This window comes from Chaetodon trifascialis, chromosome 1, assembly GCF_039877785.1.
Source record: "Chaetodon trifascialis isolate fChaTrf1 chromosome 1, fChaTrf1.hap1, whole genome shotgun sequence".
Lineage (NCBI taxonomy): Eukaryota > Metazoa > Chordata > Actinopteri > Chaetodontiformes > Chaetodontidae > Chaetodon > Chaetodon trifascialis.
Window position 1 is genome coordinate 25,698,354 of NC_092056.1, and position 15,621 is coordinate 25,713,974.

The 15,621-nt window shown below is 42.3% G+C and overlaps 1 protein-coding gene across 4 annotated transcripts in view; it reads left to right on the forward strand.

Moving 5' to 3' along the window:
* Positions 1–15,621, forward strand: part of LOC139348977 (A-kinase anchor protein 13) — a 108,269-nt gene that overhangs the window by 48,671 nt on the left and 43,977 nt on the right. For all 4 annotated transcript variants that reach the window (XM_070989455.1, XM_070989531.1, XM_070989616.1 and 1 more), the window contains exon 10: positions 7,416–7,470. In XM_070989455.1, coding sequence (XP_070845556.1) covers positions 7,416–7,470 — 55 coding nt within the window. The remainder of the gene's footprint in view (positions 1–7,415; positions 7,471–15,621) is intronic.

A 15,621-nucleotide genomic window follows, 5' to 3' on the forward strand; every position in this document is an offset into this window, starting at 1 on the left:
TGATGTGATGTATTGCGTAACAGCAGGACGCTGCTCATAGCAGTCACCATCAATGCGACTTTTGCAGATTTTTTTTTATTTGAGACCCGTGTCATATTGTGAGATATTCATCACATCACATGTGGGAAAAATATCTCAAGTGCCATCTGCACTGGGAGTAGCTGGCCAACTCTAACTTCTCCCCTCGTGGAATAATATGGAAGTGATACCTTTTTTTGCACTGCCATAACATCACTCCCAGCCTTTTTCAACATGGCCACCAGCCAGATCCAACGCAATCACTCCCTGAAGGTCCCTCACAGGTGGCGTCAGTCCTCCTCCAGCAGGGGGTGTTGAATCTCAGCAGCATAAATTCTGATGATTGGATAACATTAACTGAAGTCATAATGCCCTACTGTCATCTGTCACACTCCAACAATGTACCACTTCAGCTGCTGATTTACAGGATGAGAGAGAGCCGTTCACAGCCTCACTGAAAAAGAGAGAGAGGAAATAGAGAGAGAGCAAAGGCATGAGTCAGGAGAGAAGTTGAGAGGCGACAGAGGAAAAGGGAGGGAGGGAAGAAGAGAAGGAGGGAGGGAGTAGAGCTGGAGTCTGGGAGAAGGCTGCTTCTGTGGCCAGATGTGAAGCTGAGCAGACAGTTTCAGCTCTCCTCAACAGTGTTTCTGCTGGATTTTAACCTTCTGTTCAGTAAATCTGCTCTGGATATTTAAGGAAAAATGTATGAACGACACAAGCGGAGGTACAGCCTCTGTGCCAAAGGAGAGAGAGCTGTAGACGTGGTTTTGATTAAGGTAGGCTACCTATGCGCACTCTCAAACAAAGTTGCTTGGTATGATAATGCTGCTACTTTTACAGTAATAACAGTCATTTGAACAGAGGCTGTGAAACCTAGTCGTTAAGTGCTTCAAACTGATAAAAAACAATGGCAGAAGCAATAAAAACAAGGTAAGAAATATGAAAGCAGGACTGAAATCATAAAAGTAAAGCATTAAAGGGAAGTCGAAGATAATTAATGACATTATTACAGCAAATTAAGTCCATTAAAGAGAGTTTTGTGAAGTAATTTAGCAGCTTAAGCTCCTCCGACTCAGTTTTTAATGGCCTGATCACACTTGCTCTTAAAAGCTGCCCAGAAAAAGTTATTTCTTAAGTAAAACATAATCATAACTGTCACCAAGTGCTTCAACATGTTGGGGCAAACCTGTAGTTGTCTGCCAGGGATGCTGTGATGGGTTTTGCTGTGTTGCACCCTGGGAGATGATTGCATGGTTGTTGATAGTGGCCCTCCAGACACAGAGTGCTGATTATTCTGGGGTGGAGTGCGGTCTCTGGATATACGCTGCATGGGTATGCTGTATATGACACCAAGACAGATGCCTGTGCTCTGTCCATCTCTGTGGAATAACTGTGTATAAAACTTAATGAGGCTCGGATAGTTAAAGGTCTTTCCGGGATTACTTGGTCAGGCTAGTGGGCACTTGTCTAAAAAGCTATAAAGCTAAAACAGAATGTAAAGTCCACTGATGTTCTTAGTTGGGACATTTTGCTCTCTCTCAAAGGTCTTATTACTGTACCATAACGGTCCTGTGTCAAACCATTTGAACTGGGTGTTCTATGGAATCTTTCTACATGAGATCTTTATAGCACCCAAAAGTGCTATTTAAAGTCCAAACTGCACTACATATAAGAACCCTTTATGCCATTTTTCCACTGTGACTTGGGTTTTTCTTTTGGCTGCAGCACAGCAGTTAGTCTCGTTGATTGTTAGTCAAAGTGTTGTGGTATTAATCACAAGACGTTCCCTTCCTGTACACAGTGATGGATCCAACCAACCAAGGTTTATACCTTGCAGGTAGTTTAGCTCATGAGTACGGTGGAAGGTTGAATCAGATGTTTGTAATTAACAGATGCCTCCAGCAAAATATCTGTAGCTGTACTAGCCATACAGCTCAGTGGGAGTGTTATGTGTATGATTAAAAAACTGATTTTGTTCTTTGTCCTGATCATTTTTTGGTGTGTTGTTACTCCGCTCCTGCTCCTGCTGTCCCTCCTGCTTTTTTTGCCATGCCAAACCATCATCCGTTGGTGCTTAGGTACTTATTGGCTATTATTAGCACCTAATTTCACCTGCTAAACATCAGCATGTTAACATTGCCTTAGTGCGCATGTTAGCACGCTGGTGTTAGCATTTAGCTCAAAGTGCCACTGTGCCTGAGTGCAGCCTCACAGAGCTGTTAGCATGGCAATAGACTCTTGTGTTCCTTGTAGCAAACACAGGAAAGTCAAGTGTCATGAAACTGTAACTAATTAAAGTAATGAGATTTGTAAAATAAATTGGATCTTTTTATTCATACATGTTTACAGGCGATTGTTCATACTGTAATTTTACGATGTGGCTATATTCTGTACACAACTTTTATTCGAATCTGTCTGTCCTGGAAGAGGCGTCCCCCCACTGTTGCCCCTCCTGAGGATTCTTCCTTCTTTTCCCCATTAAAGGTTTTTCTTTTGGGAAGTTTACCTTTTCTGAATCGAGGGTCTAAGGATAGAGGTTGTCGTATGCTGTACAGATTAGAATATCCTTTGAGGCTAATTTGTGATTTATGATATTGGGATGTATAAATAAAATTGATTAGACTTGACCAATTATAAAGGGTATGAAAGTTGTAGAATCTAGACCTAGCTATTTGCTAATAACCATCAACTAAACAAGGCTGATTTTTTTTAATTCAATCTAAGCGAGTGACTCAAAACTGAACGATTTCCTGTTGCATGATGAGTATTAGCTTTAATCTAAACTAATATGCGCTGACTAGACTTTGAATCATTCCACATAAAGTAAATGAACTACATCACAGTAGATATTTGACGTGTCCCACAGAAAGTCATGTTGACCATACTGTCTGCTGCCTGTGACATCCAGAAGCAGAGCAGACTGAGAGGAAAATCCTGTATCTATGAAGGGGGCCGCTCTGGTATATGTAACACCTCTCTTCAGTCTATTGTCACTTTCTAAACTTGTTCCTGATGTCAGCTCCTCTTTTCACCCAAGGGTTGAAATAGCAAGGATGTGCGTGTGTGTATGTGCTGGTGCATGTGTGTGTGTGTGAAAGAGAGAGAGGGAGAGGGAAAGAAAGCGAGGGCGATATGATGGTGTGGGAAAAAGGCAGCGGCGGGCTAACGGTTTCCTCTGGCCTCAGATGGAAACAGGCACTTGGCCAAATGACTTCATTCCAACCAGCATTTCACATCCCAACATCTCTCCTGGCCTGGAGTCACAAAACACATCATCACTCCTCTTACCAAGAACAGCAACTGTGAATAATCCTTTATACTAACTAACATAGGACTAGTAGTACAGTGTAAACCATTCAAGCACAAGCAACGTGCCAGGAAATAACGCATCTCCAGATCTTTTCCTTTTCTAGCATTTTTGATCATTTTATGCTCACAGGGATAGTTATTTCCACTGTTGTCAAAGCGCTGTAATCTCTTGCCTCCTTTGGTATAGTGATGATCTGCTATCTGAAGATCATTTCACAGCTCTCAAAGGAAATCATTAAAATGACAGTCCTTCAACTAGATAGCCCACATTCAGGCATCCACCATCCCTGTCCGCTCCACTCGTGCACTATTCTGCCGCTGACCGTGGCCTCTCTGTGGAGGGAGGATGGAATGATTGCAGCAAAGGAAGCGCTTCATAATTGGTCTTAAAGTATAAAATAAAATCCAGAACAAATCCATGTGTAGCAGTTGGGTCATGGTCTGACAGGTGATGCGTTTGCTTTTATCCTGTTCAAGTGTTCAGCAAAGTTGAATTCAGTGCACTTCCAAGGTGCAACAGAGAATAGCCTCGCCCTCGGGTCTGCTGCCAGAGATCAAACTGTGTGTACATACCTGGCTGGAAACAGTCATTCAGTCAGCCATGGCATCTTTCAGTGCTGCGGAACCTCTCTGGCTGCCTGCCTGTTTAGAAAAAAGGCAGCAGTCCAAGTCCTGCCTGCCCCAGCACACACACACCAGCCCGCCTTTTTATTTTTAAACCAGATGTGTTTTTACTGGGTACTGTGTAGATTCCCCCGACGCTACAAATATGCACTGGACTGTTCAGGCTCCAGGCTGCCAGCTTTCTGAGGGGGGATCAGTTCTTCTCTTGTTGACTGACTGACTGCTTTGCAGTCTGCTAACTGGCTGCAACACTTGTCGAATGTTTGGATGACTGACTGGCTCAATGAGCGCCTGCCAACTGGTCGTCACCTTGGTTTTGGACAAAACACACTTGCCTCCTTACCTTTGCTGATCTTACTACATGTCCAGCCCAACTTTTTCCCTTCATCCGAAGAACCATTGTCTATTTAAAATGTAAAAAAGTATTGAAGGTTAGGTTACTGTTGGTCTCTGTGGATGTTTCGCAGGATGAAAGAGTCACAAAAATGATTAGAACATAAGAGGAAAGAATCTCATTTACTGTCTTTTCAGTGTTCAAGGCGGTGACAGGTTGTTGTTCAGAGACACAATTTGCAAATGTCCTTAAGCAAATCACTGACTTTTGAGGCAGCTTCAGGGTTGCTATGCAACTGGCGTCATGGAGTTGAATGAGGAGTTTTGAGATGAAAATATGTTGATCCTGTGATTGGTATTGGAGAAGTTGCTGTTTTGTCCAGGCTGAGCTGTTTTCTCTCATTTTTCAGCCATGTGGTCACCATTTCAGCAAATAATACGAAGTGCAACCCACTGCCACACCATTAGATATGTAACATGCATAAAAAGCAAGTACTCCCACATATGCCCACTCCCTAGTATCGAAGTATCCACTTCCTATCCCATCATTCCCAGTACTTCAGTTCATAATCAGTGCCAAAGCGCACTGAAGCGGTGCTGGTGGCTCAGGGTGTGTAAACAGTCTATTAAACACTTAAAGCTGCTGTCTCCTTTCGTTTGGCCTTAATCTGTATTTCATGCAGGATCCTTTGTTTCTATTTGAAGTTCTTCTGTCACTGCTCTGCTGTAAGGTCAAGCCATGTAGCCTTTTGTAATTTGTTGCACCACTGGCAATCATTTAACTTCTGAGCAGAACCTGTGCATGCATTTATGTGTGTGTTTGTGCACGCGTGTGTGTGTCTGTGTGTGCCAGTGCCCTCTGTGACCAACTAATCTTTCCTCGTCAGCGTGTTTGTTCTCTCTCAGCGGGCTCTGTTTGATATCTGAACACAGCTGTGAGAAAATAAAAAGCCTGTGTGTCCTGTATGTGCATGCATCTGTGTGTGTGTGCGTGTCGGTGTGTGTGTGTCTGTGTGCACGTGAGACATGAAAGTGAAAAAAAAAAAAAGTGTGTGGAAGTGTTTGTTCTGTGTGTACATGCATGCATCCCTGTTGGCTGATGGAGGTACATATACACAGTGCCAGTTGGTATGTAAGCGCCTGTCACTGTGTTTGTAGGCATGCAAAAGTGTACACACACACACACACACACACACACACACACACACACACACACACACACACACACACACACACACACACACACACACACACACACACACACACACACACACTCTGACCACTCCCAGGCTTGGACAACAGAGCTCAGTGTTTGTCTGGGTCTCAGCAGCCTTGTCAGTAGTGTGCTGTGGGACAGTTGAGCCTTAGTTGTTTAGAAGTTGAGCTCAGCCCCCTCACCCCCAAAGCATTCTGGGATTTTCAACCTTGCTGGTTGGTTGGGACTCACTCATCCTCCTCTGTCTTATGTCTTTGATTTGTTTTTAACCTCCTGACTTGTCTCTGTGTTTCTGTCTCTGTTCTCCATTTTCACCACATGTACTGTGGTTACTGAGAGTCTCTGTTTTTGGGACATTGTCTTAAAGAGTGTAGATCAGCACTTTGTATTCCTGTGTGGGAATGGTGGACTCCGCCGCCTTCAATGACAGCTGCTGTATAGCGAGGAAATTTCAGAATGTAGACACATTGAAAGGCTATAGCTGAAATAATGTGGGCCATAAATAGAATAAAAATAGGGGTTGATTTCATAAACATCTTATTAAGACGTAAAATTATTTATCATGCAGAAATACCAAACATTTGATGGTTCAAGCCTCTCAAATGTGAGGATATCTTTGGGTTTAGTGGTCTGAAAAAACAACTTGAAGACCTTAAGCTTTGGAAAAGTGTGATTTTGGCATTTTTCACATTTTTTGTCTTTTACTCCAATGCTGTGGACTGTTCACATGAAAGCTACAGGATCCATATACATATACACTGCAGAGGCAGGAAGAGAACACACCGTGTCAGTGTGATGTGACTGAAACTCAGAGTTGACTTCATGGCCCATGGGGGAACAGCACCTTTGTTTTGTTGTAACCTTTGGATTAGGGACCTGTTGGTTCTACGTCTGGAAGTTCCTTTGTACAAGTCTCACACAGCCAAGTTTAAAAGGCCACACAAAAGCCTGTAGATCTGAGCCAGGCTTAACCTGGGTTTACTGGGGTTAAGAGTTAAATGGGAAGAATTAATGAGGGGAGGAAGCAAGCTACAGTAGGAAGAAAAGAAGGAACAAACCATTGAAGGAGGACATACCATAAATCTATGCTTTTAACATTACATTGCAGTCACTGTGGCTCAGTTCAGAAATCACTTGACCCCTAAAAAAAGCCATGTTTTCTGCCAACAACACTTGTGTAATGAAGGGTCTTTGCAGAACAGTTCGGTCTTTGCAGTCTGGCTTTGTTAATAAAGAAAATGTTTTTACTTTACTCTGTTTGTATGAGGGCCACATTCAGAATCAGAGCTCATCATCTTCATCTTCACGTCATTGACGGAGTTCATTAAAACACAATGAGCTTCTCTGAGTCTCTGCTAGCTTCACATTCAGAGCCGTCAGTCAAATCTGCATGGCTTCAGCCAAACTGTTGAAGCTTTTGTGTTGCGGGGGGCGGGGGTTGGGCTGTGGCTTTTGTAGCTAAACCAACTCTCTCAGTCACACACGCACACACACACACACAAACATGTGCGCGCACACACACAGCTGTTGTATAGACATTCAGACCACAGAGGAAGCAGAGCCCCAGCGTCGTGTGTTTACAGCCAACCACAGATCTCTGACAGCGTGCATGCATGTGTGTGTGTGTGTGTTTGAGTTGAGTTGGTGTCAGTGTGACTGTGAGTTCTAAAGGCTGAAAACAGACCGAAGTTAGATCTTTCCAAACAGTTTCTCTCGGAGATGGAGCTGGAGCGAAGCAGCTGAATCCAATGAATGCTCTTACATCTGCTGTTATAAAGGGTGTCTTATCGTTCCCTCCCATCCTGTGTACAGAGTAACACTTCCTAGCTGCCACGCTGGTCTGCATCATTATTTCTTTGTGGGTGATGATCACATGCTGCTGAGGCTGATTCAGTGTCTTCCTGTTCCTCTGTAGATCCACCGAGACAGAGAGGCGTCGTTCCATCAGCCCTGCAACACTCTCCACTCAGGTAAGAGTGACTGCTTAATGCTAATGTTCTAACCTGTCTGGTGAGGAAGGGGTGTGAATTCCAGTGGCTTGTTGGTGCAGGTTTGTGTGTTCTATTTTTTAATCTGAGAGGATTAATGTACATTGCTATAAACCACAGTTATTGCTTTCCATCATATGTTGAAGTTGGTCATTAATGCATCAATGTTGGAAGACACCCTGTCTTTTATTCTATGTAAGTGTAAGTGATGTTTGACCTGGTGCCTTCACACAGTCTGGTGGAGTGTCACTCGCACAAAGCAAAGGCACATGCATTGTTTGAGCCTCAGCATTTGGACAACTGCTCTTTCTTGTTGGATTCAGTACTGTAAAAATAACTCAGCAGCCTCTGTGTGACAGGAAATTGAAACCATCAGACATCATTTAGCCCGTCTGAAATGCCAAGACTTCCACCAGTATGAGATTTTGCAGCCAGATACTGTAATGAAGCCTCTGATGTTCTCTGATAGTATTTTATTTTGTTATTTGGCCGTTTTCACTCCGAGGAAATCCAAGTTCTCAACATCACAGTAAATTTGGGGTTTTGACCAAGATGAAAGTTTCTGAAACTATCATGCTCTGAAACATAGACATACTGTAATCATGATGTGAATAGTAATTAATGAGGCCTTTGAGGCCTTCTTATGAGCCAACATGTCATCTAGAGTTGTAGATCTGCTGTTAAGTTTGTCACCGTGGCTAGACTGCCTGAGAGCTGTGATGGAAATCGAACCTGACTGAACAGTGTTTGTATTCAGACTTGTTGGAGATGCTCAGAGACTACTAGCTATGGTTTTGAAAGGTGTGTACTGAAGAGTTCCTCTTTAGAAGCATAAAGCAGAACATCCACCTAAGGCCTGACATGAGGCGCCGTATCAGGAAGGCTTTACGCTAAGACAGAGGACAAGTAAATGAGCTCAAGTTTGTGTGTGGTGTTTTGGTGATTTGCTTTGGTTTTGATTCACAGGACCTGTTTTTTTTTTTTTTTTTGTTATATCAACAGTTTTTATGTAGCAGCATACACACAACCATGAGATGATGTGATTCATATTTCTGCCAACTACACAGGGTGGTGTCAGTTGGTGGTGTTCCAGTTGACCCTTTTTGTATTCCAGTTGACCCCACAGTGTTTTTGGAAGTGACCCTGTTCATGTAACAGAGGTTATTAACGTTGGTGTCAGGGGTGTCTCAGAGAAACAGCAGGACTGACTGTAGAAACGTGGTGGAAAGAGATGTGCTGTTAGCTAAGCAGCAGATGCTGTAGTTATGGGTAAGCTAACAGTAGGCCACTCTTAGTTAGACATGTCAAGACATTATCTTGGCTTGTTTTGTATGTTTTCCAAACATCTCGTCTTCACCAGTTTGATTTAACTCGTTTCTATTTCTGTTTTGTAGAGTTTGTAGTTTTAACAAAGCCTCTACAACCTAGCTAGCAGCTCTTTGAATCTGTAAAGCAGTGCTTTAACAGGTAATTTCTAGGTTAGATGTACTGTTTTCCCGAGACCCACGCTGCTAGTGTGGTTAAAAACAGCCACAGCTCACTCGTCATTTTAGTAGTATTGCAGCTGTGGCTATACTTCAGTTGGTGTATGGGAAATGATTGTAGGAGAAATCATTCAAAAATCATGATAGCTGATCATGATTTGTTACATTTCGTGTACTGCTTTTGGCATCCTTGCCTGTCTTTGAAGATTTAATTCCCTAGTTTAATTCCTGTATGTTTTTGTTTTGTTCATGGTATCACAGAAGAGCTTTCTCCCCGCAAAGCAACTCAAAATGTGTTAGCTAAAGAGGAAAACGATAATATCAAGATAATTGAAAGGCTCACACTAAAAAGAATAACAGCAAACCAAGAAGATAGCAGTCTGCTGACTTCTCACAAAAATAAACAAATTTGTGTTCACACACATGAATCTACATCACTGTAACCTTCTTGGGTTACTATATTTGACCTTTTAATGTACTTTAATGTACTTTTTGTTTGGCCCTAAATACCCTGAAGCAATGTATAAAAATTCAAAATCAATTCTCATGGTTCTTTTAACTGACACGTAATAGCCTGTTGGGCCCACACACACATTCAAGCAAGTCGACAGCCAGAACAGTTTAGTAGTCCTAGTCAGCAGATAGCTAGGCTGCTTAGTTGGAAAGGCTAATAACATAATATCAGCTACTACAGCGATAGTTACTGAGTTACCTACAGTGCACACACCTGGCTTTTCACTGGTCTGCAGTCTCAACACACTCTAGTATTTGCAGTGTTGTTATTTTGTAAACTGAATTGAATCTGTAAAATGTCTTGTCATCACATTTCTCATCTTCGTTTTCTCACCACTCGCTTTCCTCTGAGCTCTGCGAGCTGCTGCCACTTACTCACCCTCCATGCTCAACCATCCGCTCCTTGCTGGCTCCTGCCACGCAGTCAATTGCAATATAGGGAAAATGCTACAGTGCACATTAGGGCTGCAACAACTAATCAATTAAATAGATTAGGATTGATTATAAAGATGATTGGTATGGAATTTCAGCATCGATTGGTTGGGATATCTGCATGGCACACGCGCTGGCAGTGTCTCCTAAGATGGGGGCAGTCAGCCAGCCAATTACACGCCTTGTGCAGCTCACATAATGAATTACAGGAAGTGATGCTGTCAGCTTTGCATTTGAAAAATGGCGGAGACAGCGACGAACGATACAGTGGAGAAAAGCACGATCACAGGTTCTAATTTAAAAGCAAACATAACACACAGAAATGCCTTCAATCTTCCATGCCTTCAAGCTATTAAAAGCTATTTTAAAGCTAATGCTTGATAACGCCAACTCCCCTGATAAAACAGAGAGAAACCTGACTGAAGGTATTTCTGTCTGTTAACACTTGTTTTTAAATTAACCTGTAATTGCATGTTTGTCTGTCAAAATGGACACAAATCTTTTGGAGATGGCATTCAGCAAACACAAGTTAGCTGCAATAAGGTCAAAAAGGCACTGGGGTAAAGTTGACTTACTAGAGTTTTTGGAATATGTCACATCATTACAGACAGTCTTAAGTGAATCCTATATTTCTTCACAACAGAAACGTCCAATATTTGATCAAATATATATTCATTACATTGTCCTTTGATTCTCAGTGCATGGCTCCAGCAAGAAGAGAAAGAAGTTTTTTATTTCTAAATGCTGGAAATAATACAATTCAGCTTTACGCAATTAATACTGAAGTAATTGAAGTAATAACTGATTAAACAAATATCAAAACAGTCATTAGTTGCAACCCTAATGTACATATGCATGCTTGTACTTAAACAAGTCAACATGCTCTTGTATTGATGCTTGACAGTCGCAGGTTGTGGCACATGGCCTTGCAGATATGTAGTCTGAGTTTGCAATTATAATTATTATAATAATAACGCTTTTAGAAAACATTAAGGAGAACCAAAATTCAACTTTTCTGTGGGCATTTGATCATTGGCATTTTGGATTTGGTTGTAATTTGGAACCAAATTTCAGTTCCCAAGCCTGTAGCGAGATAGGAAAAAAGGTTTCTTTGACCTCCACCAGAGGAGTCTGTCTGCTGAGAGACTAGTCTCAATAAAAAAGACCAACAGATCGATGAGCTGGATCAGGCTGAGAACAGACTGCCTTTAATCTGTGGTGGAAAGAGATGAAGCATCACTCTGTCAGATACAGAACCAGAGAAAAGAGGTTTTAGTGGATGAAATGAAGAAATACAGAGGGAAAAAATGGAAACAGATGGAAGTAGAATGATGAAGACAGGGGGAAAAGTATGAAATGGAAATAAAACGTAGGGGTCCGTGGGGGTGGGATTTCCTCTGTAGCAGCTGGGACAAGTCAACGTCACTTCCTTGTTGGTGGAAATATCTCTCTCGGGGCGCTCAGATAGCTCACCTGTCACCGCAGCAGCCTGTGTTCAGTTCCCACCCAGAGCCCTTTGCTGTATGTCATCTCCCCCCGCTTCCTGTCTCTCTTTAGCTGCACTATCAAAAACAAAAGCAAGGGACCAAAAAAAAACTAATTCTAAGAAAAAGGAAATATCTTTCTCTCACTCACTAAGCTCATCTAGCTCCTTCTGCTTCTTTCTCTTTCTTTCGTTTTTTTTTTTTTTTTTTTTTTGGCTAGTAAATCTCTATGGGTGGTACAGTGGCGCAGCAGGTTGCCAGTTCGATCCCCTTTCTGTGTGAAGCTTGCATGTTCTTCCCGTGCATGCGTGGGTTCTCTCCGGGTACTCTGGCTTCCTCCCACAGACCAAAAACATGCTCATTAGGTTAATTGGTGACTCTCTGCCCTGCGATTGACTGGCGACCGGTCCAGGGTGTACCCCGCCTCTCGCCCGTTGACAGCTGGGATAGGCTTCAGCCCCCCCGCAACCCCAAAAGGGATAGGCGGTATAGAAAATGGATGGATGGATAGTAAATCTCTAATCCACCATTCACACGCACAACCACCACAACAGCAGAATAAAAGAGTTGTGTCTGACATCAGCCCCAAGACATGTTCAATTTACTTTCTACCATTCTATTAAATGTCTGAACTGAATCACCTAAGAGAGAGAAAAATGTGGCGTCCATCGCGTGTAGACATGGATGTGTCTGAGGTTACTGTTCACAGTCGAGCGCCATATTCAGTTTTTAGCCACGCTAGCAATTTTGGAAAGACAGTCTATGTCTTTAGAGGATGAATCCTCACTACTTTGGTGATCCCCAGACATGTGGTTCATTATGTGTTTTTGAATGAAATGTGACTGTTAGATGGATTGGAATGAAATTTGGTACATGCATTCACGTCCCATTTGGAATGAATTGTAACATCTAAAGTGATCCTTTATCGTTTCATCTAGCACCATCATCAGATCAAACTGTGGTTTATGACCAAATGCCTGCAAAACTAACGATAGTTGCATCAGCTACAGCTGTACTTTGAGTTTGATGGTGATCACAGTAAACATGATACCTGCTTTGCATCAGCATGTTAGCATGCTGACATGACAAGACAGCTAGCATGGCTATAGACTCTTGATCTTGTCATCATGTAATAGTATATCAGTGAACAAGATTTCAGACCTGGCTGAAAGCTCAGAAGACTCTAAATAATGCTTATTTATAGACTAGAATACAGTTAAGCTCTTCATGATACTTGTGATTAGTACCAGACTATGGTAGGGAGTTGGGGGTTGACCATCTTGTCAGTGTCAGAGGTCACTGTAAGTGGATTGACTCAGGAAAATTGACTTGTAAAACCAACCAGGCCAATGTCAGGGCCAAGACCTCAGTGATACTTTGCTCTGCTGGGGTTACACTGTTAAAGGGTTAAAGTATCAGTCAGTGTTTAATCATATTGTCTGAGCCATTCACGCTCGCATATTTTCTGTATATGTTAATACCATCAGCAGGTCATTCTACACAGAAAATAAAGTATGTTGCACAAAGTCTGTGTTCATGAAGGACAGAAGAGCACTTTATTTACAAGTGCCGTGCAAAACCTTAGTTTGGTGACTGAATGCATATATTTCATTTGACGAGCTGATGAACACAAAAAACAGCATCTGAAGCTGTGGCGTTTGCAGAACGTGACAGATGGGCGGGCGTGGGTCAAGTCTGGGCAGGCCTGATCACCATGCGCGCGCACACACACACACACACTGAAGCCACCACACATCAAGTATTTGACCAATTACATGCGGCTTGAACGGAAAAAAAGTCGAGAAAAAACAAAAACAAAAACAACAACAACAAAAAAAGCCCAAAGCGGCTCGCTCTCTGGCTTCAATCGTTTACTTCAAACCGACACACGACCGACACATCACTTCTGTGTTGCGGTAGAAAGTGTTCAGCACCTACCTAATAGGGGGTTTTGGGATTAATCCCTGATTATTATTATTATTATTATTATTATTATTATTATTATTATTATTATTAATAATAATAATAAACTGGGCTGTTAAACATGCAATTTAAATGGAGTTTGAAGGAAGGAAGAGAAATCGTCTTGTCTGACACGAACGAAGTGGATGGCTGGAGTGGAGGAAACACATGTGAACACAGTTTATGCACCTTTACTATTAATGAATATCTATATTTTAAACTCCAAAAAGAGTTCATGGCATGCACGTCCATGCCTTGAAAAATGAATTCAATCCATGGTGCTCTATCCCATAATGGAGCTGGTTAACGTGTTTTTCGAAAGCCACAGTTTGGTAGCTTCCCTGGCTGCCTGTGGTTTTCTAGCCTATGTTGACAGTTGTGCAGCTGCTTTAAAGTGTTGTTTGTAATGTTCCATGATATAACATTTATCACGGGGGAATCCGTGACCTGTTTAGCTCAGCTCGAGTCAGTAGCACTTATTTATTTAGGAGGAGACATGCTGGGTGTGCCTTAGGTTCACGGCAAAAAAAAAAACACAGTGAAAAGAGAAAACAAACATACAGGAGCAATTGGCGGTTATTGCAATACAGGTTAAGAAATGTACTCTGTAAATCATGGGCTAGGAAGACAGATGATCAGACTAGATATACGGTAGCTGATTATGAGCTGATTCTGTTTAACTTGTTACAACCCCAGAAAAACACAACAGGCTGCTCTGTTTCCAGGACTTCAACTAGAAATGAATTTGGTGCGACACAGTTTGTGTTGTTCAGACCTCAAAGTGCGTGTGTGTGATTAGCCCCCAGGGCTTCTCAGCGTTGTAGAGAGACTGACTGGCACACAAAACTCTTCTCTCTGTGAATAGTCAGCCCAGTGGCACAGATTTAACAAGTCACATCCTCAGAAAATACAGGACCAGGAAATGTAAGGGTATGAGGAAAAATAAATAAGGTTTTATATGTAAGTGCAGATAAAATCTGCAGTTAGGGAAAACACTTACGGTAGCCTCAGTGGCGACTTATCTTGACTAACAGTATGAAAATGTGCAGAGACGAGTGTTTTGAGACAGGGAGGCCCGATGGATACTTTATCTTGTCTGTAATTTCTTACCACATTCACTGCTTCAGACTAGATGATTTGTTTGGATCATATCTACACTGCAATTTTTCTTCTGCTACACTCATCTAACAACACACAATTCTCTGCATGAGTTCAGCCTGGCTTCCTTTTCCTTTGATTTTTGTCATAAACTGGACTGCATCTTAACTGCATTTGAATCTAAGAAGGTACTGTATGCAATATTTGATTGACCTGAGGGAGTAGAGTGATAACATGGTAACTTACTGAGCTGTAAGGGGCACCTGTGGGGTTTTCCATGACAGTACAAAGATGGGTGATATGGCTTTTCATCAATCTGTGTTGACGCCTTTAGTCTCTCTAAATGAAAGTCAAATGATGATAAAACGTAATGTTGTATGTTAGTCGGTGTTAAGTCTACAGGTATGTGAGCTGATTCACATTCAACCACACTGACTCATCAGAGGGCTTTACACCTGTTGCCTGTGTGTGCGTGTGTGTGTGTGTGTGTGTGTGTGTGTGTGTGTGTGTGTGTGTGTGTGTGTGTGTGTGTGTGTGTGTGTGTGTTGGGGTCTGTTTGAAAGAGAGGAAGGAAGACAGCTGTCAAAGCTCACAGTCCTCTGCTAGTTTTGGTGGACAGGTGTCAGGGGGTGGAGTTCAAGAAAAACTCCCAGCATCCACTTCTGTCACCACCACTTACCACTCCCCTAACACACACACAAACACACGCAGACTCACACACATTTCACATTCAGTCCCATTCATGGTGGGCTTGTTACTTTAGAAATACAGAGAACAAAAGAGTAAAATGTTCTTGCATTAACTTCCAAAGCCACCTTGGTCAAGGTTAAACTCTGCTGCAGCACTGGGGGTCAAAGGTCAGTGTAGTTTTCATGTTTGGAGTGTTATCTTGTCCAACATGTTGTAAAGGAAACCTGCTTTTGATGATGTTTTGTGGTGACTGTCAATGTGCCATTCTCCTTTACAAGGCCCTGTGTGTCTTCACTGTTCAGAGGTTTGCTCAGTGTTTATGTGGTTCATGGTAAAAGCGTAGTTCCAGCAATCTGGCTTGTGACTGCAGAGACACTTTTTCCAAAGAGAAGGAAACAGAAATAATCCTGTGCCTGTCATATTGTGGCCTCCCTCCCTGCTGGATTCATTGCGTTGGATGCAAATATGGA